The sequence below is a fragment of the Syngnathus typhle genome, linkage group LG2, assembly GCF_033458585.1.
Source record: "Syngnathus typhle isolate RoL2023-S1 ecotype Sweden linkage group LG2, RoL_Styp_1.0, whole genome shotgun sequence".
NCBI lineage: Eukaryota > Metazoa > Chordata > Actinopteri > Syngnathiformes > Syngnathidae > Syngnathus > Syngnathus typhle.
Window position 1 is genome coordinate 13,053,005 of NC_083739.1, and position 26,144 is coordinate 13,079,148.

Genomic DNA, 26,144 nt, shown 5'->3' on the forward strand with positions numbered 1-26,144 from the left:
TTGTTTGTTTGTTTACACACCAAACTGACGCTACGAAGTTAAAAAATTTGGAAAGGTTGTCAAAGTGGAGACTGGAGAAGTAAGTAATGACTTAAGTCACGATATTGATGACTTGTTAATGGTTTTTAAATTTGTCTCGAATTTTGATGTGAGGTACACTACCGTTCAAAGGTTTGGGGTCACAATATTGTTTGGGTGACCCCAAACTTTTGAACGGTAGTGTAAAGATTATTATAATAAAATATTATGAATTAAATATTATAAATTATATCTTATATTTGTATAAAATTATATATAATCTATGAATATAAGTATACATATATATTAGATTTTTTACACAGAAGATTATATATATAATCTATAAATAATTATCTAAATAAATATATACACTACCGTTCAAAGGTTTGGGGTCACCCAAACAATTTTGTGACCCCAAACCTTTGAACGGTAGTGTAGTTGTTTAGTGTTGAACGGTAACTGGCGGCCTAATATGAAGTTGCTGCCCACGTATATAATATAAAGTGAAGCTAAAAAGATAGACGTAGGCGTCCCTAAATTATAATCATTAGTTAAACTGTTGACTTGAAAAGTAATCTCGTTTTCACGAGTAAATGAGAGATTTGATCATTAACACCGAGTGACACCTCTTAAACGGGACGTTTGGCGAGCCAAGGCACGGCTAATTTGGAGCAGGTAACATTTGAATTAAAATTACATTAGATGACTTAACTTTTATTGTATTCAAAATACATCTCTAAATCTCCACCACGTTATGATTTGGATTCAGATGGAGCCATTTGAAATGCAGCAGTTTGATTGGATTATGGCGGACCAAGGCCATGGTTGGGACTACCCTGAGGTGCCTAACAATGCTTGTTCCATGGATAGCCATGCCATCTCAAACTTTGGTCAGCCCAAATTGCAGACAGAACACAAAAACGACGCCATATTGTCTGCAAGTGGGGACAAAAAATCTCAGAGGCAACCGTGTCCATCATCGGCTCTGGAAAAAAGGTCAGACACCCTACTTAATTATGTAAACATAACTTTGAATATATAATAGAAATAATACAAATATAATATAAATTGATTTCTTTAAATAATGTACCAAGTAAAGACAGTATGAACATTCACCAAAGAGCCCTTTTCCATCCTGCTTGTGTTGTCACATCTCGTCCCCGGTTATGTGCATATTGTCATAATTTCTGTCCATGTGCCTGTGTGCTCGCCCCTCCCCTCCTGTGTGCCCATGATCAGTGTGATCATTCCCTTCTGCCGCTTGTTACCTGTCGTCTATTTAAGTCCTGTCTGCCCCTCACTCCCTTTCGGATCATTGCCGTCACGTTTGTTGTCGTTATGTCTTGGTGTCTCCATGTCCTGTTGTTTTCTTGTCTCACGTTGCGGTCAGTCAGTCTAGTTATTGTTTTGTTAAGTCATGTCAGTTTTGCCGAGTCTGTTAGTTTTTTCTCTCTAATAAACCCTGGTCCAAGCTGCATTTGGTTGCCCCTGCTCCATTCCATGTGTTGTGTTTCAGTTTGGAGAGTCCAGACCAATGGTCTTTTGAAGGGCAGACTTCTGGAGAAGATCCTTTTACGCAGTACTGAATGGACTCCAATATGACAAATCCGATTCAAATCCCAGGTGATTTGTTCCCATTACCTTTCTACTAGGGTTTATTAAAGTATTGTTTTAGAGGTGCAACAATTAATTGATTAATCGGTACCTAAGCAATTACTAAATAAATGCATAGTTATTTTGGATTAATTGTTGAATTACATCTTTTTAATTTAAAATTGTCCAAACCCTTTGAATGTCATCTTGTTCAACAGTCAATATGCTCTAACTGCTGTCATGATTATATTTGTGTTGAATCAAAATAAAACATGAGCTTTTACTTTGAAAAACAATGATCAACATGTTACAAATCTAAACAGTATTTGAATTATAATAGTTTCAAATTGTTAGCACAGAAAACCTAAATGAATGTCCTGTTTTTTGAACAAAGGCATAGTTTAATTGACAAAATAGATTAAAGTCAGTCTGATTTATTGTCAATTTCTTCACATGTCAAGACATACAAAGAGATCGAAATTGCGTTTGAGTGTTCAAATAATCAGTTGCAGCCCTTTATTTTGTGACACACTATTCAACTTTTGAAGCAATTTTTTTGTGATCTATTTATTTAAACATGAAGGGTGGGGCTGTGATTTAAAACAGTGGGGGGAAAAAAAATCCAATTTCATTTGAAGACCATATTTTCCTGCCTTGAATTGTACCCAATATATTGTGCTGGTTGTTAAATATACAATGTAAATATATTTACTACAAAAGTGCAATGAAAAAGCAAATCAATATTACTTTAACTTTGACCCCTGGTGTATATTACAGAGAACAAGAAACATGCTGGCTACAGGACAATCGGCCACCATTCCCAAGTGCAAAAGAGCAGCACCGAGAGGACATCACGCATAAAGGAGAAACACAACTGCAGAGAGAGGGAGCGCCGGTTGGTGCTACTCATGAGATTCTCCAAGCATTTTCTTTGCAATGATAGATTGTGTGTGCCTCCCATCTTAGTTCGTGACGGAGTTACTCATTCAGTGCCAGTCCAGTTAAAATCGAGCTTTGACGTCTATAGATGTCAATGGCAGTGAATGTGTTAAATGAGTTAGTTATCTCGAGGTGACACAAATGTGCTCAAGTACAGATACTTACACTTTGCATTAGGCACTGTCTCTGCTTTCTCGCAGGAAGAAGATCCGTTCATTGTGTGAAGAGTTGAACCTTTTGGTGCCGTTCTGTGCAACAGACACGGACACCATCTCCACACCTGTGCCTTTCTCAAATACATCACGAGAACAGATGCCAACATTGAAAATGTGAGTGATCCCTCCAGCAAATGGAAACAGACAGTAGTTAGATTTTATTGTCTTGCCATAGGGCACCTCAGCCGTTCCAAGAAGCCACCAAGATCCAAATGTATTCTTTGTCCACAGTATATACCACAAATCTGCTTTTAGAACCAAACCCTGACAACTGCAATGTAGTTCAACGTGATTATTTTTTTTCCTTTTCTTTTTTGTAACTACCTGCTGTTATCTGACACCCTTCTCAGGATTTTTATAGGTTTACTTGTCAGAAATCAAGCAGTCCTGAAAGCCAGCACCAGTGAGTGAGACAGTGTTCCACTTGGAATAGGTCAGTGACCTTCAAATACTTCATCTTGTGTTCTTTCAATCCCGTCGTGATCAAATGGGACATTTGTTCAATAAATTGATCGTTGTTGCATATCTGCAGGTATCTTCACTGTTGTTCTGTTGACTGTTTGTGAATTTTGACACATTGTCTTTTGAAAATGTTCCCACTTGTTGTTTTCAGTTATTTGAGTCTTACATTAATCTGTGTACAGCTTCCACGCCATATGTAGAGAAGATTAAGGATTTACTGAAAAGTGGCTTTATTTATTTCTTACAACATGTCGCTGTATCATCTATCAAGCATACAACAGTCACCCACAAATAATAAATAGCGTTTAATTGTTTATGTAAAAGTTACAGCACTGCTAGTACATAGTGGATATGGTCATTGTAGAATCCAACGTCAAAAAAAAGGGAAAAGAACTGCACCTAAGGTTTCTGAATTTATTTTACAAAGTCTGATTTCGTCATCCACAAGTTTCATTTGGCATTTGATTCTAAAAATTCAACTTCAAATGTTACGAAACAAAATTAATACTAATGAAAAACAAAACAGCTGGGGGTGTGTGTGGGGTGGGATATCGCTATTGTCAGAGTTGACCATAGAAGTGGGGGCAAGGACAACATGTACAAGGGTTTTATTAACAAAGCACTCATTCTTTTTTAGTTCAAAATTTGAAAATATTTGGAGCGATTGCTGATGGTTTCAGCACGTTTGTCCATTCAGCCATCTTACTTCTGGATGATAGCCAGATTTCTGAGGGAGTGGGGGGGCTCTCTGTTGCTGTTCTTGTTGTCACATGTCGGACGTTCATCTGTTCCTTCGAAAATGTCACACGTCGATGTTTTCCTTCCAACTTGTGATATGCGTATTCAAATAGAGATTTTTGTGAACATGTCATTAATTCCATCATCTCCTCCCTTTTTTCTCCCCACCTTTTTTGTTGTTGGTTGGAATGGAAACAGGTGGCAGGAAACAAGGTTTAATAGTTTTTACGGCTAGATGATTTCTCCGCAACTGACGCTCCCTGACAGGCTGACGTGTCACAGATTCCAGGAGGTCCTTGGTGCCCAGTCCTACCTACCCTGCCATGATCTCCAGGCTCACCTGGATCTCCAGGAGAGCCATCACGGCCATCTTTAACAATTCCCAGGACTCCGGGAAGACCTGTGAGAAGTATACAATTATTGTGACAAAGACGAGTCTTGTATTTGGTTGTGGCCCAACCTCAGCTGAATATGAATTTGTGCCACCAACTACAATTTTTCTTTTCCACTGTTGCCATGGGGTATCAGGGCTCAAATGTCAGGCCACATACTGTACCTTGGTCTCCTCGGTCTCCAACGGGGCCCTCGATTCCTTTGCCAATGGGTCCCTTATCACCCTGCTCACCAACGTCACCTGTTGTCATAAAAGATTGTTCTTGTTGATCGTTTACAGGATCATTATTTTGTTATTTCAATGTTCAGGTTGATTCACACTGCACTGACAGTGTAGTAACTAAATTATTGTGTTTGTATTGCCATGACACAACTGCGTAGTGCCCAAAATGAAACATTTTAAATTTGGGTATCGCATGCTGTTATAACATTTGATGATAAAGTGACAGCAAGTAATTTTTTGCTGATGTCAAAATGAAGCTTCGAAACTGTTTCATGAACCAGTTGCTGTTTTTTTTCCCTTTTTTTGCTCCTCCAGATGGTGCTGTTGGTTTACAGAGAGGGCTTTAAGAAATGGCAAGTGAATGTACTTTCAGTACAATGTTGAACAGAGAGTGCCATCTAGGGAAGTCAGAAAGCAAATTGCGATCCAGCCAACTCTCTCTCCAACAGGCTCTGAAACTGCTCCCTGCTCATCGTCAAGTTCACATTTAAGTACTAGTCTTTATAAGATTGGAGCTCACAGTTGACTCTAAGCTCCCCCAGATCCTGCTGTGCCTTTACAATCAGATGATACCATTCCCTTTCTTTAACTGTTGTTTATTTTCTCCTCTTCATTCTAAGCAAAGGCAGGGCTTTCTGTTGTAACAGGGAAAAAAAAACATTCAAACTATTTGCTGATCGGTCGCTTGGCAACCAGCGCCAAATATGGTCAACCTTGCACTTTCCCGCTTGCTGTGTCTTTTGCGAGCTTTTCATTTTGTATTTGATTCTCCTGTTCAGCATACAGATGCTGCATACGTTTTAAACCGCCATACCTCTGGTACCAGGATCTCCAAGTTCTCCTGGCAGGCCTCTGTATCCTGGAGGTCCACGGGAACCCGGGTGACCGACGGAGCCGGCTGATCCCGGCTGTCCCGGAGGTCCGGCTGGTCCCGGCCGGCCGACCATCCCTGGTGACAGAGGTCTGCGAAGATTGGCGGCCAGTTGTGCAATCTGATCTGCGGGGTGTGGCAAGTCATCAGACACTCAATTACCATCTTAGATTTCAACACCGGAAAAAATGTGAGCGTAGATCTTCACCATCGATCATCGAGCCGCACAACTCTCTGATGTGCTGTTCACTTGTGAGTTTACCCTAAAACACAAGAGTAAGATTAAGTTAGAGACTAAGTGAAACATTTAGTTTGGTGAGCTTCAAAATCAAGCACTTACAGGTACACCTGTCTTTCCAGCGATCCCAGGAAGACCTTGTTCTCCTTGGAAGCCCATTAGTCCTGGTTTTCCCGGGGGCCCTCTTGCCCCAAGTTCTCCTTGTGGCCCATAGACACCTTTAGGTCCCAGCTCTCCTCGTTTTCCTGCCTGTTTAAGAATAATACATCAATAAAATAACTTCTTTCACATCTAGTGCTAACGTAAGCTGGATCTAAAAATATCTGAAAATACATCACACGGCACTTTTTTTTAACAAACAAAAAAAAAAAATCAAAGAATGTAGGAGCATGAAACTCATCAAAGCTGTGCTTGTAATTACACAAATTGTTCTGCACCTTCATGCTACTCATGTCTTTCTTGTGCTACCTAGGCAGTCAACGATGCTGAAGAAACGATGCCTGGCTCTAATTAATCCCATTAAACCTGGAATGTGAGGCACTGGCTGCATACATGACAATAAGGTCATCAGCAAACCGAGAAAATAACACGTACTGTCATGTCATCAGATCTATTGGGGTGTGAAGGTTGGTTGGACATATTATCGACATACAAGCAAATGTTGCCCACCTGTCCTTTTTGTCCAGCTGGTCCAAAATGACCCTGGAAATAAAAAAGAAACCAGCAATAAGCATCCTTCTAATAATTTTGGCAAACATTTGATGAGGATACTTACCGGTTCTCCGTTTTCTCCAGGCAAACCATCGCTTCCTGCTACACCCTACGATTACAACACAACATCACCTACATTTGTCCTAACAACACAGTAGATTAACACAAAGCTTGAACTTTGACAGAAATATGTACCATGTCTCCCTTGGCTCCCGAAGCTCCAACCGGCCCCTGTGAGATTGGGTGGGGGAGTGGTGGGGGGTGGGCAGAACATAAATGAGAGCAATGTTGAGACATTTGTGCATGAAGGTAGGGCTTATTGCTGCGGCAGTGAGGTGGGCAGGTTGTGGGGAAGGGGAAGGGATATAAAGACCATCTTTGTTCTGTGCTTCTTGGCAGGGGATGACTTGGTTTTTTAACTTTATCTGGGCAACACTTCTACTTTCTTCTGCATCCACTAAGGTGGGGATGGCCTGGGTATTGACATCCCTGATATTTTGCAAAGACACTTATTGAGATCTATATTGCTTCGGATGTTGAGCGAGGGTGTGCGAAGAACTCACTCTTTCACCAAACCCTCCTCGGATCCCTGTTGGTCCTGGAAGACCTGGATCCCCCAAAGTTCCTGGAATGCCCTGCGGGACATGAAATTCTGTAAAATGACTGCTAATGTTAATTTTAGCAATAGCAACAAAAAACTGACATAGGGTTTGCAATGACCTGGAAACCTTTCACTCCCTGAGGTCCTTGGTTGCCTGCAGGTCCAATGCCTCCCTGTGGGAAAAACATAGAGCTTACTAACTAATGCTAATGTTAGAATCAAAATGGTTAATAGGACAAAATGCGCTCTGGATGTTGTTTGTATCTTTTTTTTTTTTCCTCTCCCGTGCCCCGGCACAAAGACTTGTTTGTCCAAGGATTCACCGGTGTGAATACCTCCTACAGTCCCCGGCCATCTATTAGTACAGGCGCCACAGTTGCATACTTCTCAACCTGTAGCAGTGCAGCTCACTAACTTGCATTTACAAAATTTGACAATGCTGCATAGTCTTAGTGAGTTTGGATGTTGTGCGAGTAGACGTATTTGCACAAACTCACAGCCACTCCTCTGGGTCCACCTATGCCTCTCTCTCCCGGTACGCCGATGTCACCCTGTGGGAGAAGATGAACGGCTTGAGAAACCGGATGCTAGCTTGTTCAAACTTGAAATTAGCAACACGTCGGAGAGACTCAGTAACTGCCCGGCCGCCCACCAGATACATACAGGAATACCTGGCTCTCCAGAGGGTCCCGTCTCCCCGGCCTTTCCTGGGTCACCCTGGTGACAGAGGAAATCTTTTTTTGCATGGTTCTTCCTAATGCTCAGCTTTTGTCAGCTTGCATTTGTTTTAAAACTTACAACTTCTCCTTTGGATCCTTTGCTACCAGCCTTTCCTTGTAGACCCTGTGGAGGAAAATATATTCCCAGCGAACTTGTTTTCTTGTCAATTATTGGACGGAGGACACGCACACCCAAATGTAACTGTGACTTACAGGAAGTCCATTTGGTCCTTTTTCTCCAACTACCCCGTGTCGCCCGGCATCGCCCTAGCCAAACACAAACTGTGACTGTAAGATCAGTTTCAATCGGACCGTGGTTTGCTAAGATCACAAGAGGCCCAAACTGTACCTTCTCGCCATCCATGCCCGGTGTGCCATCTTTGCCATCTCTGCCAGGAATTCCCTGTGATCAAATCAGACATTTCCTTGCTCTTCTTTTATCGAGCACGTAAGAAAGCATTTTCATCAGGCGCTCACTTACGGGCTCGCCTTTGGGCCCGGCACCACCGACGGCTCCTTTCGGACCAATTTTACCCTGTTCGAAGCATGTGCGGGTTTACTATGTGATGTTTACAAAAGCCTCTACACCAAATTTATGGCTTACAATTTCTCCTTTGGGACCTCTGAAACCTTGAGGACCCCTTTCTCCAGTATCGCCCTGGAAGAATCAGATGAAACACAAGCAGCTATTTATTGATGGGACCGATGTTGACTTGTGGCTGTAGATTATCAGCTCAACATTTAAAATTTTCCAAAGTGTTTCAGAGCTAAAAAGAGACTCACTGTCTTTCCGATGAGGCCGGCAATGCCAGGTTTGCCTCTGAACCCCGGCAGACCCTACGCACAAACGAGAGCATAAGGCCAAAGAGAACACATACGAAGCTGATTCGGCGCTGTTTCTTACTCTGTCTCCCACAGGTCCCATAGGACCTGGCAAACCTCTCAGACCACGTGGGCCCTGAAAAATATCCACGCAGCATTATGAGACAGTCACCATCAAGAATCCTTTGAAATGACCTTACCTGTAGGCCGACTGTTCCTGGAAAACCTGGGGGACCTGAAGGACCAGCGTCACCCTGAAGACAAGACACTGAGTAAACCAACAAAGCGGCACCATCTGTGTCATGTACTCACCTTCTCTCCATCTTTCCCAACTTCTCCCTTATCTCCTTTATGGCCCGTGTGACCCTATAAGAAGAGTCCCAATATTCAATGCCGTGTTGCAATTCTTCTCAATATAAATACTCACCTTAAATCCTGGCATCCCTGGAGGACCAGGAGGACCAGGGGGGCAGATGGCAGGACACTGTTCACAAAAAAACAACAACAATGAGTTTTCCATTCTTGAGGCAACTCATTCAGGTGCATCATTGATTACTTACCAGAAGGTCACCAGTGAGATCTTGGAGAGTACCAGGAAGACCCTAAGAAAAAATGTTTTTTCATGCATGTGCTTGACCAAAAAGTGGAAAGGTATACAAATAGCCGCAATGTTTGCACTTACAGGTGGCCCGTCAGGACCAGGAGGTCCTGGAAGACCTGGAAGACCCTCAGCACCCTGGTGAGACAAAGGAAATTACAGTCACCTTGGATGCCCACCTTGTGTAGACACTAGAGGTAATCTTTTTTTTTTTTTACAACACATCACCATTGTGAGCTTCTGAAAACGGTTAACAAGGCATTGCAAATCCATCATTTTCATTTTTAAAAAAAAAAGTCTGTGTATATTTAAAGCACTTTAAATTGATTTGTTACATCCCTGGCGTAGCAGAAGATCCCCTCGTATCAAATTAGTCATATCGGATTGACACTCACCACAGGACCCATTGGTCCGACTCCACCGGGCAACCCATTGGTCCCGGGTAAACCCTAGAAACAAAACACATCAAATGTGTCATCTTTCACATTTGTTCTTCTTCCAGGATTCAAACAAATAAAATCCCGAAACCTGACGAGAGTACTAAAATGCTTTTATACTCACTGGTGCTCCCGATCTCCCTCTGCCCTACGGAAAATATAAGAAGTATTACCGGCGCAAGTTCTGCTTCATATTGTGTCAGCCAGGGCATGCTGACTGAAGTCCTGTTCGATGTTATCTTGGGCTACTTACAGCAGGTCCAGGTGGCCCAGGAGGTCCCGGGTCTCCCTGTGGAGAGACACACCAAGTGTGATCAGCCACTTGAAATTGTGACCAAATAGTAAGAGTAAAATGATGCTAGAGTCTTAAAATAATATAAAACAGGATTACCCCATATCAGTGGCCAAAAAACAAACTCTCTAACTCTTCATTTAATCTTCTCCCAGCTATATTTGTGAAAGCAAATGTCCAAATAATCACAGGGATGTTACACTTTGCTCATTGGCTGCATTCCTCACAAACGGATGCGATGTGACTTCAGTTGCCCTTGTTTGTTTTGTTGCGATGTAGATTTGCGTACGCGACCAACATGCTCTTGTGGTTTGCTAAATAAGTGTTTGAAAGCAGACTTGGAGCATTTTCCTGAACTCGGATTGTTCTTTGGAACATTCTTAATGTGCAAGTAGAATTAGGAAACACAGAGCCTCGATGGGTTCCTTACCCTCAGTCTCTTAGAGTGATGGGAGGGGTTAACATTCCGGGCCGGATTAGAGAAATAAAGCTGATTCTGAAACCTCATTAAAAGCGTTCAGACCACGAGGCAGAGCCTGCTTGACAAATCGAGCTTGGCAGAGGGCATGTGGGCAGGAAACAGACCTCTATCCTGATACAACCTACCGATATACTATTTGGACCATAACTGATCTGAATTCATCTTTGCAATGTATCACCAACCAACAAGCCAGACTTACTGCCTCCCCTGGAGGTCCTTCCTTCCCAGCGGGACCATCAGGACCAGTCAGACCCTGAAGAAAAGATGGATTTCATAATTCTGCATGCCCTCTTGTGATATTATGTATTCTTGAGAAGTAAATAAGAAGTGATTCTTTTAAAGATTGAAAGCATTCCAAGAGGACAACATACGTCCACCCCCGGAAGTCCCGGCAATCCTAGTTTTCCTGCCACTCCTGGTTTTCCTGATTTTCCTTTGGGGCCCTGCAACAAAAATAGAAAACATAGTCAACAAAAATATTTGTCCGTTTTACTAAATGGGGATGATGTAAAATCAAAGATTTAGATATACTGTTTCTATAACGGCTTAAATAATACACCACAAAAGCCCCAAATCTGAAATCATAAAATTTTTTTTTATTTAATTCTTACAATTTGTTGTGGAGATTCAAACAGACAAGAGAAGAACCAAGAACTACACGTTACATGTAAAATACACATCTGATAATAAATACTCACAGCTTTGCCTGCCATGCCGGGAGGTCCGGGCCTACCCTGTAATTAGGAGACATATCAGCTAAATAAATTATGCCTTTTTTACAGAATGCATGATGTTAAATTTCTACATGCTTTGGGGGAAGAACAATCAAAGCTATAAATGGTCATGTGATCAAACCCCTCCGCTGGTTTTGATGGAGGGGGTTGAAGGTGCAGTGGAGGAGGTGTGACTTGAAACTCTGGATGCTCGCACACAGCTGGGGAATGTATGAATAGACCCTCTGTGTGCCTTCACCCGACTGCTGGAACCAAAATATCTACAAATAAAATACTCTCACATTGCCCCACAAGGGCACATTCACAGACAGCGCTTTGCGCCAATAATCAATGTGTGTAGTGTGCAGCAATGTGCACAACTTCAGGTTAACGAGAATTTTACAGATAGGTGGCAACTGGAAATGGCAACTTCAATACAACTTTGACAGAAGTTGTCCATAAAGTAAATCGATGCACACCGCTTGCCAGTATTGGCATGAATATAATTGTGGGCTGGGCTGTGGGCGGAGCCATAGTGACAAAACGCTTAAGAGCAAGAAAATGCGTCTTGAAAAAGTGCAAAACAGGACTGGGAAGTATCGAGCTTACGAGGGATGTATACTTTAAAACTCACATTATATAAAGTTTTTTTTAATATATATATTTGAAGAGCCTGTCAGGAAACTGACCAAAGTGTTTTGTTTGATTTATGGGCAAGTACCGATACCAGGTACTGGTGTCGATACCAGCCTTATTTCAAGGTATCAGTACTTGCGACAAATACTGTTATCATTTTACTGAGACTGAAAGTAGAAATTAGAAGACAGAAAATAACCATTCATTTCATGTGAGTTTTAAGAAAAACTGCTATATTAGAATATATGTCAGGAGGGTGCGGGTTCGATTCCACCTCCGGCCCTCCCTGTGTGGAGTTTGCATGTTCTCCCCGGGCCCGCGTGGGTTTTCTCCGGGCACTCCGGTTTCCTCCCACATTCCAAAAACATGCTTGGTAGGCCGATTGAACACTCCAGATTGTCCCTAGGTGTGAGTGCGAGTGCGAGTGCGAGTGGTTGTCTCCGTGTGCCCTGCGATCGGCTGGCAACCGGTTCAGGGTGTCCCCCGCCTACTGCCCGATGATGGCTGGGATAGACTCCAGCACTCCCGCGACCCCCGTGGGGACTAAGCGGTTCAGAAAATGGATGGATGGATGAAAAATACTAATGTATCAATACTTAGTATCATTTCTTGTGAGTTTTTAATAATTGAGTAATGGTATCAGTCTAAAAAAAAAAAAGAGCTGTTGAACAGCCCTAGTTTGATTACTGGGATAGTGGCAATGACAATTAAAATGGAGAGTTGGGCAGGTTAAAACTAGATGAGCTATTTTAACACACACATTGTATACAAAGGTCAACTCACATCAATGCCGTCCCGTCCAGGGGGCCCAGGCGGCCCTGCTGCCCCAGGAGATCCTCGAGGGCCAGGCCTCTGTAATACAAAGTAAACGACGCATCATACAACCTGTCAGCATGCTACGGAATTTATTTTCAATGATGAGAAGTTAATGTGACTCATCCATTCATCTATTGTCACTAAAGCATGCAGATATGAAAATCTAAAGAAAAAAAACACATCAAATCCCCGATTCAGACTGGATTGGTCCACCGGGCTGAACAGAGGTGGTATTGTGTAAACTCCCCTCAACCTGTACATTCCACAGGTTGACGAAAAACGGAACCAGGAACAGTACACCACATTCATTTAATGAATGGATACTTATTAATATCATGCACTTGTCAAACAAATGCAAGACCAGGGGGATGAGATGACATTACATTACGTACACCCCTTACATTTTGTGTAGTTCAGAAAAGCAAATATTTCATGTCTCATGAACTTGCTCCTTTCCTTTTGGCCAGAAATCAGCACCAAAATTGCACATTTATTTGAAGTTTAACTGACTCCACAAGCACCTGCTTTCACCACCACCAAATAAATCCCTTTCTTGCTATAAATGAACAATACTTGTACACCTAAGTATTTGGTTGTCACCTATATAAATATTTACGTCATAACAATCAGAACCAATTTTGAATTTTGCAGCTCCGAGGGGGATAAACAACGAAGCACCACCGATGAAAGCCTTACCTGGCCTGAGGAGGACGTCAAAAGCTGGCACAGTAAGAGCACCCACAGAGCCGAGAAGGTCGTCATGACTCCCGGCTCACTCTCCCAAGAAGTGTTTCAGGCGTACAAAAAAAAAGTTCCAATCCAGTCGCTGGTCTTGGCTCGCTCGCTCCCCTCCCCGAGAGTCCGACTGAGCCTTCGTTCACCTGAAGGAGCGCAGCTCCCGAATAACGTCCTCTTGGCTCTCCGATCAACCCGAACCTCCAGACAAGTAGGAAGGGGCTGAGCACAGTCTGACTTGACTTGCTGCGGGTGAGGGGAGTGAGGAAGAAAAGAAGACTTGACACTTGATGAGGAGGATGGAGAAAGGCGAGTGGGCGGGGCTAGAGCATTTGATCGTTGACGATCCAATTTCTTGCGGTGGCGTAGAAATGAAAGTTGCGAGTGAGCATCATTTATTTTAAAGCAACCAAAATATGCATGGAGTGGCCATCCAAATTGTGAGCTTAATATTAAATGGCTTTCAAGTATGAGCAAAACAGGGCATCCACATTAGACAAAAAAAAAATAGCAACTGTATCAATGTGTCAGAAAATATCTTTATTCAGCTCTTAAACAGTTGGAGGAAAAGTGACATAAAAAGAACTCAAGCTGTATTTTGTTAATGTTTTAAATCAATCCTATTCACAATGAAGTGCAAGAGTTGAGGGGCAAAAATACAAGCACCCTGGCAAACAGATTCCAAAATACCAAGAATCAAAATACAGATTTGAGCTAAGATTGACCACTTCTGACGCAAAGGCAAACATATATTTTCTAATACAATCAAACAGTCTGTCACATTTTTGGCGAGGTTTTCTGTTGTCCAATTCCCACAAGAGTGAATGCAAACAATATTACCGAAGGATAACATTGGTGACAATAACTCGAAGAAATTGTTGAGTTCAGCGTCAACACAAAAACAGCCTGCAAAGGGAAACACAACACTTCCAAATTCAGTGCAAAAACATCTTGTAGAACGATATGACAATAAAACAGAAAAGCTTAATTATATAGTCTATCAAGAAATGGAATGAACGTATTTTAATGTTGTGATTCATTTTACTTTCGTAACTTCATTCTTTTCAAATGTATGCTTCAATTTACTTGTTACGCACGTTTAATTTGCTGGACTCATTAGGTCCACGTGCAAAATAGGTAGCAAGATGGCACCTTCCGAGCGAGTTGGCCTGAATGTTTTTATACAGCTCCACTGTATTTTGCGGCTTTATTGTGCCAAAATCAGATTTGACCAACCTGAATGCTGCAGTGCTTTTATAGACTCCAAAATAAATATTAAGGGTTTTCAAATGATTGTTTCTATTAGCATGGTGATAATTCCAAAGAGAGAATTTTTATTTTGTAGGTAGGGGTAAGTGTGGCAAATCTTTTTGTATTTTATTAGATTTTATTTGCATCAGTCCAATATTAGGAAAAGCATTTTTTATAATTAAGAAATAAAGACGCTGCACATTTAAGTGGTGAAAAACCAGCTATGATTTCAAAGTGTCTGTTTACCAAATAATAAGAAAAAAATAATAAATGAAAATGTCATTCATGCAATGCATTTTAACAAAAAGTGAGGCTTTCTGTACTTGGGCCGACTCGACTTTAGCTGCGTTCACACTTGCAGTCCCGTATCCTGGTCCAGTATAAAGTTTGGGGAAAAAAAAAAATGACATGCTGATGCTCACATATTTCTACCACTTTGCTGGTGTTCATGCAGGCATTTCTCCATCCTCAGAACAAAAAAAAAAAAAGGATTTACTGAACTCATTCGTGATTTTCAGTTTGCGAGGTTAAACACATTTATCACATCACAAAATGCTTCCAAGAAGTATTGTGACATAGGACCGTTGCGATGGCAAGTGTGAACGCAGCCTCGAGTTTACAGTACATCAATTTCCAAATATACAGTGACTGCGGTCGTAGCGCTTTCGCTCAACACTGGACAATCTTGGCCCTTCCTTACGATCAATCAGACTCAAATTCACCGGACAGTTGGGCTTAAAGTACGAGGAACTATTCATGTGTTAGCCACATCTGGATCTAAACTCGAAGGGTTGGACTCCATGTCGACATCCTCCACTTTCTTCTCAGTTGTCAGTTCATCCCTGGGTTGACGGGCACTCCCGTTTGCGTGCAGCCCTTTGTCCTCTTTGTCTGGCACTTGAGTAAAATCAGTCCTTGGGATTTTTTCTTCCCTGCCTGATGAGAGGCAAGGTGAGTGTTTTGCAGTCTTAAGCGGCGTATGAGCAGGCGAGCTCATTTGGCTGAGGGCGCCGTCACCCGCACTCTTTCCCTCTGCCTGGCCGGCGCTGGCGTCTGGGGCGGAACCATTGCTCTGCATTAGCGAGTTATCTTCTCTTTTCTTCTTCGGTGGTTTCTCCGTGTTTGAGTCTTGGTCTGTTTGCATGACGTTGTCTGGTTCCTGTCCGGCCTCCAGTGAGCTGTTTGTAGCTTTGAACTCGATGTCGGCACCGGGCTCTGTTTTGACGCTGGCGGTGTCGGGCGACTGATCCATTTCATCCGTTTCATTCATTGAGTCAGTACCGTTGCCTAAAGTGTTGTCGTTGGACTCGGAATTCCCGTTTCTGATCGTCATTTGATCTTCTTTTAGGTGAGGGGGCATCTCGGTCTGATTGAGTTTGTCTCGATTTGTTTCCGTCTGTTTCTGGGCCTTGCCGGCATTATCCGCTTCCTCCTCTTTGAGGTGAACCCCTTTTTCACCATCTTTGATTTTAGCCCTCGAGCAGATGTCATCCTTGCCGTCTCCGTTTCCGACGGCTTCGGGTCGTTTCTCGGCCTTCCGGAATTGTTTCTGAATCTTTCTGGGACACCACACAAATTTATCCTTTGGCTCAAAGTGAAGGTAGGCGAAGCGCACAAGCTCCTGGCGCTTTTGTTTGTCCAGAACGGCAAACAGGAAATAGTCGAGTACGCTGCGTTTAACACTACTGAGGTTCTTTTTGACCAAAGTCTCTTCGAGAAAGAAGTGCACCAGCGGGGACTGGTAGTGCTCATAGCCGAGCTCTCCCAAGCTCTTCAGGATGCGTGTGATGCGCAGGTTGTTGTGCATGTTTCTAAGCGAGATGAGACAGTTGAAATTGAAATGACCACCCAGAAATTTCAGAGGAGGCCGCTTTGTGACATGACAAAAACTTTTAAGCTTTACCGCTCAAGGTTCCCGAAGCGCTCTTTCCAATTCTCTGCTCGTGTCACTTCACCAATGTCTTTGTTAACCAGGCGGATGCCGTAGAAGCCCAACATGAGTTCATAGGACTCCACAAATCTCCTTTTGGCATCCTCATTTCTCTTGAAGGCCTGGGAGGAATAAAGAGAGGGCAAGAAAAAAGGGGGGTGAGGCAAAGCTAAAGCAGCGTGGGATTCTTTTAACTACAAGACACTCACCTCAATCTCCTTCTTGGTGAGTTCCGAAGCCATGTAGTTGACCCCTGGTTCCCGGAGAGGGAACAGCCTGATGAAAGCAAGAACACGGACGCTCAACATTGATGAGTAAAGCATAAGGCCACCCCACCGCACCCTCTTGTGTGACACTTTAATTGTTCTTTTCTCACTAAACAACCAAATAAACAAGAGTATAACATTTTATTCCATCACTCGCTGGAATAATTGTTTCTACAAATACTACAACAGGTATGCTAAATGTGCAACGAGCACGCTAGCTAGCAATAAAAAGAAAAATTGCACATACCACTGAATGTACGAGTGGACTCTCTCCAACCTTTTGTAGTCATTTTTCCACTCTTTGAGAAAGGATTCAATGTAGACCTCTATGTCATGTACGAAAATAACATGTCAGTGTCGTTCATCCTTTGGCCAGAATATTGTGGTTTGATTTAAGTAACATACCATCCGGTGCAGAGGGGAATTTATTGAGGTAGAACTGCAAGTTGTTCATTTTGTCCTCCGGGCACTCGTCATCTGCAAGATTCTGACAGGGAAACAGAACCGCATAATTTGAGTCCCACACAGAGTCTGATGATGGATTTGAGGGTAACTGTAGAGAACTTACAGGGTATCCTCTTCTGTAGTTCTGCATGTCCTTTGCTGCCCTCATGTTCCTGGGCGGGTGATGCCGCTGTGAACCACCATGGCGGTGAATAAAACACACACCAAGCATTTAACCAATATTTCGAGTGATAAACATCACGGATTATGTACAGTATAACTCTGGTTAGTTTTTCTGACTAACTGCAAGAAATTGTAAACATAGTGAAAAAAATAAAAACACAAATATAGAGCAAGATTTGAACTCGTTACTTCTTTACGGAACCAATTAAAATTTCAGTTTTGTTGTTGTATCATATTAACAGGAAACATGCTAACTGAATCCACTTAATCTTGGGTGACCAGACGTCCTCTTTTTCCTGGACATGTCCTACTATTGGGCCCTAGAAAAATGTCCAGGGGGAAGTTCAAAATCATCCGGGATTTTGTTGGACTGCCTCAAACATAGTAAATGTCCAGTACATTGTCAACAGAATTACCACTCTGTTCCATTTCACTCAATCCCAGGTTTTTCTGCAAATAAGTCACACCGGCCCTTCTCCTCAAATCTAGTCACTGTGCTACCAAGTAGGGTGGGCTGGCCAGTCTACACCGAGTGTTTACAAGCAACGCCGAAACGAAAATGCACGTTCGCGGAGGAGTTGAATAAAAAAATTCCCGTGTTTTCGCCAGGGTCGTGATCCTTATGAAGCTGAGTGCTTCTTGACATGCAAGGCAGGCACTTACGTGTCTGTGGCAAATAAAGGTGCCGACCCAAGAGGAGGAATGAAGAGGAGCCCTTTTTTTCTTCTTCAAATGCTGCACCGATGGCCGTATCTCTTTTGTCTTTTTTTACTTAGTGTACCACAATAAAACTAGTTAGTGTTGAAGTGTCCTCATTTTCAGAAACCCCAATCTGGTCACCCTATTTAGTGTGCCACAATAACACTCCAAAATGTCTGTACACGTAGTGTAGTCAGTGTTTTTGTTAGTGTAAATGTTTTTGTGTATAAGTGTGTTATTTTGTGTTATTCGGGCCGATAAATGCAATTACTATACAGATACCATGTCATAACATATGACACAAATACCCCCCCATAAAAAAGGTGCCCTCTTCTTCAGAAACCCAAATCTGGTCACCCTACTTAATCTACTTTTTGGTTCAGCAGATACGGCAGTTATGCATCATTTATTTTCCCCGCCGTAGAACAAACTACGATCAAATGTCGCCACATCCAGCTCAAAAGGAATAGTCACTATATCTTCGAGGACACAATATAGCCTGCTAGCCTAGCTTGCTAACTAGCAAGATAGCAGCTAATATTTGCGTTGCACCAAATGCAGCAGCAACAACAACGTTTTGCCAATTCACCCGATTTAACCCCGCGGCCTCACAATGACAAGTCAAGCTTTAATTTCGCGTTTTAGAAACGCACTAACCGATACAAGAGTCCTCGAGCGACGAGGTTGACCATCTCCGGCCGCCTCCTCTCCATCACTCTCGGTGTCCCACGTCGAGTCGTACTCGCACACACAGTCGTCCTCCATCACTGCCAAATCGACGAAAGCCACCTAAAGCTAGCCGAGCTTGCTTTCCGATAGAGATGTGCATGGATCCAGCTCCACTGACACGATCGCTCAGGTTAGCCGAGGACAGCACTAGACAGCCTCTCTTCGCAGGTCTTCCATCGTCTGTCTGTCTCTCGTTTTCATTCCAGGCGGCGGTGACGTCTTCGCTCAGGTGCTCGAGTGGGCGTTTTAATCAACGCACACAAAATGACACATATCATTTATTAAGGTTGAATATAAGAGGGAAGAAAGCTGTTTAACTCCATGTGGTGGACAATCATTCGAATGATGGCTTGTGCGTATAAAATTAATTTATAAGAAACATTATTCATTCACATTCATTATCAATTATTTTGAAGGCAGTTGTTATTATATAAATCGAAGTATTATCTTCTTGTGACAACTATTAGGAGAGTTATGATTCTTCAAAATCAAATCTAATTTTAAGATTTAATTGCAAAGTCAACGAGGTCGAGATACGGATACGCTGGCATGACGTCATCGATCATTGCGTCATTTCCGTGTTCAAGGCGCTGCTGCTAACGTGTAAACACAATGGGAACGCTCACGTTTTACTTTCTCAATAGCCACGAAAAAAAGGTCCGAACGCCTACAACTCAAACAGAGTTCTAAATATGAGTGCGTTTGAAAGTCTGAAACGGAAAGTACAGGCTTCATTGAAAAATAAAATTGACGAAGTTGAGGAGCGAAAGTAGCTAGCTCGGGAGCTAATTTTTCTGTACCCAAGTACCGTTAACTATTATTAACTTAGCTATGTTGGAATTAGTACCAGTTTGTTGATTTTTTCCTGACTTAATATATTAAAATATTTTACAAGTTCGGCGAGGGTCCAAATAGCTGATGGCTTCCTGTTGCTGAAGCAGACCCCAACGACGAGAATCAGATTCAGGGGGATTTAAACCTGATAGGAGCTGGCACATGTCATCTGGTGATCTGGATTCCTCTGGATTTTATAATCCTACTCAACCATAACATTCTACCATAATTGTTTCCTGTTTTCCACTTTATGTCAAGTGATTGTTTCGTGTTACATAATTGTGTATTGTCATGCATTCTTTACACACAAGCATAAAGTGGCTCTAAACAAATTGAAAAATTCTGTAAATGCAGAACCCAAGTTGTTGTACATGGACATTATTTTGTATGCCCATCATAGCCATTCATACAAAGTAAAGTTCATACTGTAAATAATGACCTTGTTTTCAAAAATAGACGTGGATTTTGTAACTAATTTACCTGAAATGCAAATTAAAAACCCGAAATCTTATTCTAAAACGTCCTCTGTAAATTTAGATTCCCTTTTTCATGCATACATCTACCAAGGCTAAAAACTTACAAACTTAGTGGTTTCAACAAACAATTAGGCCCATTCTATCCACAGTTGGACAGGAACCAGTGAGCTGCATTTATACAATACAGAAGTATAAATAGAATCACGTACCATTACTGGAAATTCATCTTCGACGGCCACTGGTGTGAGTTTCTATTTTTAGTCCTGGTTGCTGTGGAAACTGGAGGGCTCAACAGTCAGAGTAGCTATTTAGTCTTGCTGCTTTATCACTTGTGCTGTTTACTCAATGAGGAGGGAAACATTTGTTAATATACAGCAAGATGAAACAATTTACAGAGACCCAATTGGATTGCGCTAATTGGAGATTAGGAACAAATTTAGACATTTTACTGTCGGAGTCATTCTTGTAATGAATGCTGACTCGAGCCAAATGTTTGTCAGTTTGAGATACAACGCTGATCTTAAAAAGTACGCACGCACACACACACACACAAAGGTTTCAAGCACTGATGAGGCAAAAAAAGATTAACCTTCATTAGGCCAAAGTTGTCAGACATCAACACTAGAGTGCATGCATTTTATTTGTTGGGGACTGGTGGAAGACTGGAAACGGTATCACAAAGTAAGAATGTTTAAACGTTTGGGGGGTGTCATGGGGTCACAGAAGGATTGATGCAAGTTACAGCATGAGGTAAAGGATTTGTAACTTCACTTTAATATTTTATTTTATAACGATCTGTTATAATACGTTATGTTCACCTAAAAAACAGTAAGGTGTTCTAAATGTCCCAAATATTTGTAAGTTAAAATATTGGCGTTCTTATTGTAATTTTTCGACGGGAGTGTACAATATACGTACGGAATACTGGATAGTTGAAAATTGGGTAAATATCACCCTCAAACTCACCGTGTCCGTACTTGCTTTTGAAACAGGTAACCATGGAAACCAACATCCTAATGGCTCTGTATTTAAAGAACCAGCGAATGTAGCATTGCATTTATTTATTAACCTGAAAATGCGTGATGATACACTGACGTCATTATAAAAGCAAATATTTAAAATGTATTTCTTTATTCGTCTTAACCCCACGCCACGAGCACTCTTGCGTCGAAAGCAGCAGTCTGCGTTGGTTGCAGCCTTTCTGACACGACTCGACACCACACGACATAGCTCAAACTAGGAAGTTGCTGTCCATGGTGCTGATGTTCGCCCCTCACAATGAAAGGGCCGACTTGTTGCGACTCACTCACGCACGAACACGAACACGAGCACGCACGCTCTCTTTACACACTACCGGGTGCTTGTTTGCGCATGCGAAGAGGAAATCTGGGACCACTTGGCTCTTTAACAGATCACCGTGCGAAGATTATCAACAGCCCCCCCTCCTTGTCGATGTAAAACACGCAACAGGCTGCACCACCAATGTGACGAGGAGCAGCAGGCTCCCACCTGTAACAACGCCAGCGCCGAGGATGAAGAAACAAAACGTCCGGACCTTGTCGCTCATCCTCTGCATGCTCTCCTACTTGCTGGTAGGCGCCGCCGTCTTTGACGCGCTTGAGTCGGAGACGGAAAGCGCCCGCAGGCGCTACTTGGAGCAGAAGCGCAACGAGATGAAAAAGAAGTACTTCTTCTCCGAGGACGACTACCGAGATATCGAGCGGGTGGTACTGCAAGCGGTGCCCCATCGAGCCGGGAGACAGTGGAAATTTGCCGGTTCTTTTTACTTCGCGATTACAGTAATCACCACCATCGGTAAGATGGAATTGACATTTTAATCATGCATTGGTGTGATGTCACCCGCAATTCGCGTCATGTGATACTGGCTTTGCGAAGCCGAGGCTCAGTTTAAATTGAAATTAATTGATAACAAGAAGTTTATTTTTGTGGTTGTTTTTGAGGTGTAGAAATGTACCGTAACATAAACCGTGAGTCGTTCAAGTGTCAAACCCATTTTTGTCACGGGCCACAGTTATGGTTATTTATGATGGTTTTCTTTAGAGGGCCGTTACAACCCAAATAAGTGTATGATCGCCTCATGTTATACCCATAACAAAGTGATAAACTTGTTATGAAATCAGAAGCCAGGCCAATCAAAACTGCTTGTTCCAAATGTTCTTTAATTTTTGTTGCGTAAAAGGATTTGGAACAAAAATAAATGTGAAGCAGAGGTGCAACAAGAAATTTGAAACAATGTCTTATGATTCATCAACAAACTAATCAACAAAACAATTCATTAAAAAGAATCCTTTGTTACAGCCCTAAAGTGAATACAAATTGTAATTTTGTTTATTTTAGCAAGAAACTTGAAGACAGCACACAATTTGCTTTCATCAGCCCGTTGAAAAGATGTGGCGGACCCATCTGGCCCCCCGGGCCCCGTGTTTGACACCTGTGTCTTATTTGCTCTATGAGAGGGGTGGGTGGGGGGATCCAACTGCAAGCTCTTAATTGATTGATTGATTGATTGATTGATTGATTGATTGATTGATTGATTGAACTTTATTCATCCAACCATGCATGAAAATTGCCACAGTATTTAACCCCTCTTAAGACATTCAGTTCTTTTTTGCAAGTGTTTAAAAATTGTAAGTTCACGACCAAAACTCATTGCTGCCTCTCATTTGAAGGTTACGGTCACGCAGCACCAAGCACAGACGCAGGAAAGGTGTTCTGCATGTTCTACGCAGTCCTGGGAATTCCTCTGACTTTGGTCATGTTCCAGAGCCTGGGAGAGAGGATGAACACATTTGTGCGCTATCTCCTCCAGAAGACCAAGAAGTGCCTGGGCTTTAAAAATACAGCGGTGTCCATGGAGAACATGGTTATCGTGGGATTCTTGTCTTGTATTGGTACACTGTGCGTGGGGGCTGCCGCTTTTGCTCACTTTGAGGGATGGAGCTTCTTCCACGCTTACTACTACTGCTTCATCACCCTCACTACGATCGGCTTCGGAGACTTTGTGGCTTTGCAGAAAAAGGAGGACCTCCAGGAGAAAACCTTCTATGCGGTTTTTAGCTTCATGTACATCCTGGTAGGACTTACAGTCATAGGGGCCTTCCTGAACTTAGTGGTGCTCCGCTTCCTCACCATGAACAGTGAAGACGAACGCAGAGATGCTCAACAGAGGGCATCCCTGAAGAGAGACAGAGGCCTTTTAGATGGAGCTTCCCACCTTCATGCTATGGGCGAGCGCAGCAGGAACGACTGCAGGGAAAGGCACAGTTACAACGCAGCGTACAGTCACAGCCAGAGTCCGCTGTTTGTGCCAATGGAGGGGGGAACGAGTCGGACCAACCTGATCGGCTCGTCGGCGGACAACCACGAGCGAGGGGGAAGCCCCTGCAGACTGCGCTTGGAGGTGACGCCGGACGGATGCAAGCCGGAGTCGAGCCTCAGCTCGCTCTGCTCCTGTGTGTGCTTCCCCATGGACATTTGCGATAGCCCCAGCAGTCAATGCAAAAGCAACCATGTCAGATCTGTCTACTACAACTCAGTCTCCTATAGGATCCACAGCAGCTCCCCGGGCTCCAGGAACAATACAGGACTGTCTTCCCCAGGAGCAACGCACTCACCAGGGCGTAGCTTCCAGGGGTTCCCTCGAACAAGGAGAATGTCAGTGTGAAGGACGATTTATAAGCGCGTTTGCTCATACAAGCGATTTTGTTGATAAAGCACACGACTGTCAATGATGATGATGTCGCACGTTTTCCGAGTGCATGCTCAGTGGAATGTATTGCACACAATGTGTATGCATGAGTGCTTCTGTGAGATAGGAAATGTCTTCGAGTCCACATTTTTGTCTCCCGTAGCATGCTTCTAAATAAGGAGGACAAAATGCAAAGAAAGGCACCCTATATGATGCGTGCATTTCGCACGACAACCAAGACAAAACATACAGTAATTAATGCCTCTTTAGAGATTCACAACTTCGAAAAAGCTTGAATTATAAATACTGTTCAAGACTGTAAAGAACATGATTTGCTCTTGTATTGGATGCCGTTAGTTTGTGCTTAATGATTTGACGAATGAGTGCGTACTTTAAAAATGAAAAGGCCTTAATGAACTTTGACACAGTAAATGAAAGCTGTGCCTTTTTTGCTCACAGAATTTAATATATCTTTGTAATACATATCAAGAGGGGTGGTGTGAGTGTGTGTTTGTGTGTGTGTGTGTGTGGGAGGGGGTCTTATTGTTCGCACTAGCATTCATGCACTTGAATGTAAACATTGGTTCATCCTTTAATAGATGCAGTAGATACCTGATGCAAAATGTAGCATGATACAGTAACCCTCCCAAGATCTTGGAAAATACTTTCGGGAGCTGGCGGTGTTGACTTGAGATTTGATGTGTCTTGTTATATTGTTTTATTAAACAAAAGCGCAACATCAGCAAAACTACTGTAATAGGTATGCTTTTTATGAGTGTTATTGGACTTTTTTCCCTGCGGGGAGGGCAAGGATATCACTGGGTCCCTGCAAAACATTTTATTGCACAAACTCCCCAAAAGAGCTCTAGCTCAGTTGGTGGGGTACGAAAGCATCCCTGAAATGAATCCCAGCACATCTAAAATTTGATCCATCTAAAATTTCATTCACAAATGAATCAATCAATCAATCAATCAATCAATCAATCAATCAATCAATCAATCAATCAATCAATCAATCAATCAATCAATCAATCAATCAATCAATCAATCAATCAATCAATCAATCAACGAATGAATGAATGAACGAATGAATAAAATTGCCTTCATTCAGGATGTGGGGCAGGTTTTCTCAACCACTCAATACCAACACATTATTATTTTTATTACTTATCACTAACCATGTGATGTTAAAAGTCGAGATGCTACCGGATAGCTTGGAAGTACTGGGAACCCATTAGAATGTTTACTCTCCTCTAGGGAAGGATGTTATGTATTTAAATTCAAAGTATCATAAGAAATGAGAATTTAAGAAATATCAATGCACCTAAATGGATCGTTCAAGCTTGATGGTAGAGAATGAAAAATAATGCCATTAATCTAAAAGATAATAATGTGCATTTCAGCACCTGTCTGATTCACTTCAGCATCAAGAAAACAATATTGAGACAATCCCCCCCAATATGTTTGCTGGACCTCATTTTCAAAGAGCCTAAGCGTGATTTGCCTACACGCAGGTTAACATGTAGCGTGTGGAACTCGATAATCATCATTTTAAAAGTTGCTACCGATTAAGGCAAAAAAGGAGCTTTCAAATGCCACTCCTGACTCGACTTTATTGTCGAGCATCAGTGTCCTGCTTCTGACAGAATAACTTTGAGAAGGGCGCCCTCTACAGGGGACAATTCTCCATTGGGGATTCTTTAGAAAGGTGAGGTTATCTATTTGACCGCTAGAGGTCAGCATTTACCCACGTAAAATCTGTCCATCAACTCAAGCTGAAACAACACAAAAAAACATTTCACATTATTTACGACACATATTTATGCCATCGTGGTGTGGTGACAGTCTAAACAAATACATGTTCGTCCACTACATATCTAAAGTGTGTAGATATCCACATTCTGACATATTTTATATAGTTTATAAATGTGTATAGATTTTTTTTTCCTATTAAAAACGCACTGGCAAATAAAATTTGGAATATACTGCACTCTGGGTGGAGTTAACATGTTCTCTCAGCATTTAGCATATCTAGACCATATTTAGCTCTAACACCTGAAGCAGAAGTCTTCGTTATTTTCAGCCTGCCGCCAAAAGACTGATGGCATCGTTGAGACTCCCTGCAGTCTGCACCATGGGAATGACACGGCGCGGGATTGCGCAATTGCTGCTGGCTTGTCACACGGCCAACCTTTCGATTTGTTTACAGATGCAATATGTCCATCTTGGCTGAGTACTAAAAGAAGCCAGGGGAGCTGGTACTTGCCAGTTTATTTATTTATTTTAGTCTCTCTCTCTTGTTTTTCACTCTGATGACTCCCTCCACAGGGAGCATTTGAAGAAGAAACACACTTTCATGGTGATCAAACATC

At 42.3% G+C, this 26,144-nt stretch overlaps 3 protein-coding genes across 4 annotated transcripts; 1 reads left to right on the forward strand and 2 right to left on the reverse strand.

The window, feature by feature from the left end:
- Positions 1-3,440: 3,440 nt before the first annotated feature.
- Positions 3,441-13,504, reverse strand: col9a3 (collagen, type IX, alpha 3). 2 transcript variants are annotated; one of them, XM_061271977.1, is made up of 33 exons: positions 13,213-13,504; positions 12,484-12,552; positions 11,050-11,085; positions 10,723-10,794; positions 10,551-10,604; positions 9,832-9,867; positions 9,703-9,726; positions 9,537-9,590; positions 9,226-9,279; positions 9,104-9,145; positions 8,971-9,027; positions 8,856-8,909; positions 8,744-8,797; positions 8,626-8,679; positions 8,505-8,558; positions 8,326-8,379; positions 8,203-8,256; positions 8,071-8,124; positions 7,935-7,988; positions 7,801-7,845; positions 7,666-7,719; positions 7,500-7,553; positions 7,122-7,175; positions 6,965-7,036; positions 6,597-6,632; positions 6,466-6,510; positions 6,360-6,392; positions 5,793-5,939; positions 5,661-5,715; positions 5,396-5,578; positions 4,522-4,599; positions 4,134-4,365; positions 3,441-4,054 (listed from the first exon to the last, which is right to left on the reverse strand). In XM_061271977.1, the coding sequence occupies exons 1-32, from the start codon at positions 13,276-13,278 to the stop codon at positions 4,181-4,183; spliced, it is 2,037 nt and encodes a 678-aa protein (XP_061127961.1). In that variant the 5' UTR covers positions 13,279-13,504; the 3' UTR covers positions 3,441-4,054; positions 4,134-4,180. The 2 variants fall into 2 exon arrangements, with proteins under 2 accessions (XP_061127961.1, XP_061127960.1); XM_061271976.1 differs by having other exon boundaries at positions 3,441-4,365.
- A 266-nt stretch (positions 13,505-13,770) lies between these two features.
- On the reverse strand, positions 13,771-18,981 carry ogfr (opioid growth factor receptor). The gene is made up of 7 exons (XM_061271978.1): positions 18,682-18,981; positions 17,267-17,332; positions 17,104-17,185; positions 16,946-17,024; positions 16,642-16,708; positions 16,406-16,554; positions 13,771-16,313 (listed from the first exon to the last, which is right to left on the reverse strand). The coding sequence occupies exons 1-7, from the start codon at positions 18,787-18,789 to the stop codon at positions 15,257-15,259; spliced, it is 1,608 nt and encodes a 535-aa protein (XP_061127962.1). The 5' UTR covers positions 18,790-18,981; the 3' UTR covers positions 13,771-15,256.
- Positions 18,982-21,595: 2,614 nt separating this feature from the next.
- kcnk15 (potassium channel, subfamily K, member 15) lies at positions 21,596-23,802 on the forward strand. Its single transcript, XM_061272488.1, has 2 exons — positions 21,596-21,878; positions 22,754-23,802. Exons 1-2 carry the CDS (start codon positions 21,596-21,598, stop codon positions 23,746-23,748), a joined length of 1,278 nt encoding a protein of 425 aa, XP_061128472.1. The 3' UTR covers positions 23,749-23,802.
- The last annotated feature ends 2,342 nt before the right edge of the window (positions 23,803-26,144 follow it).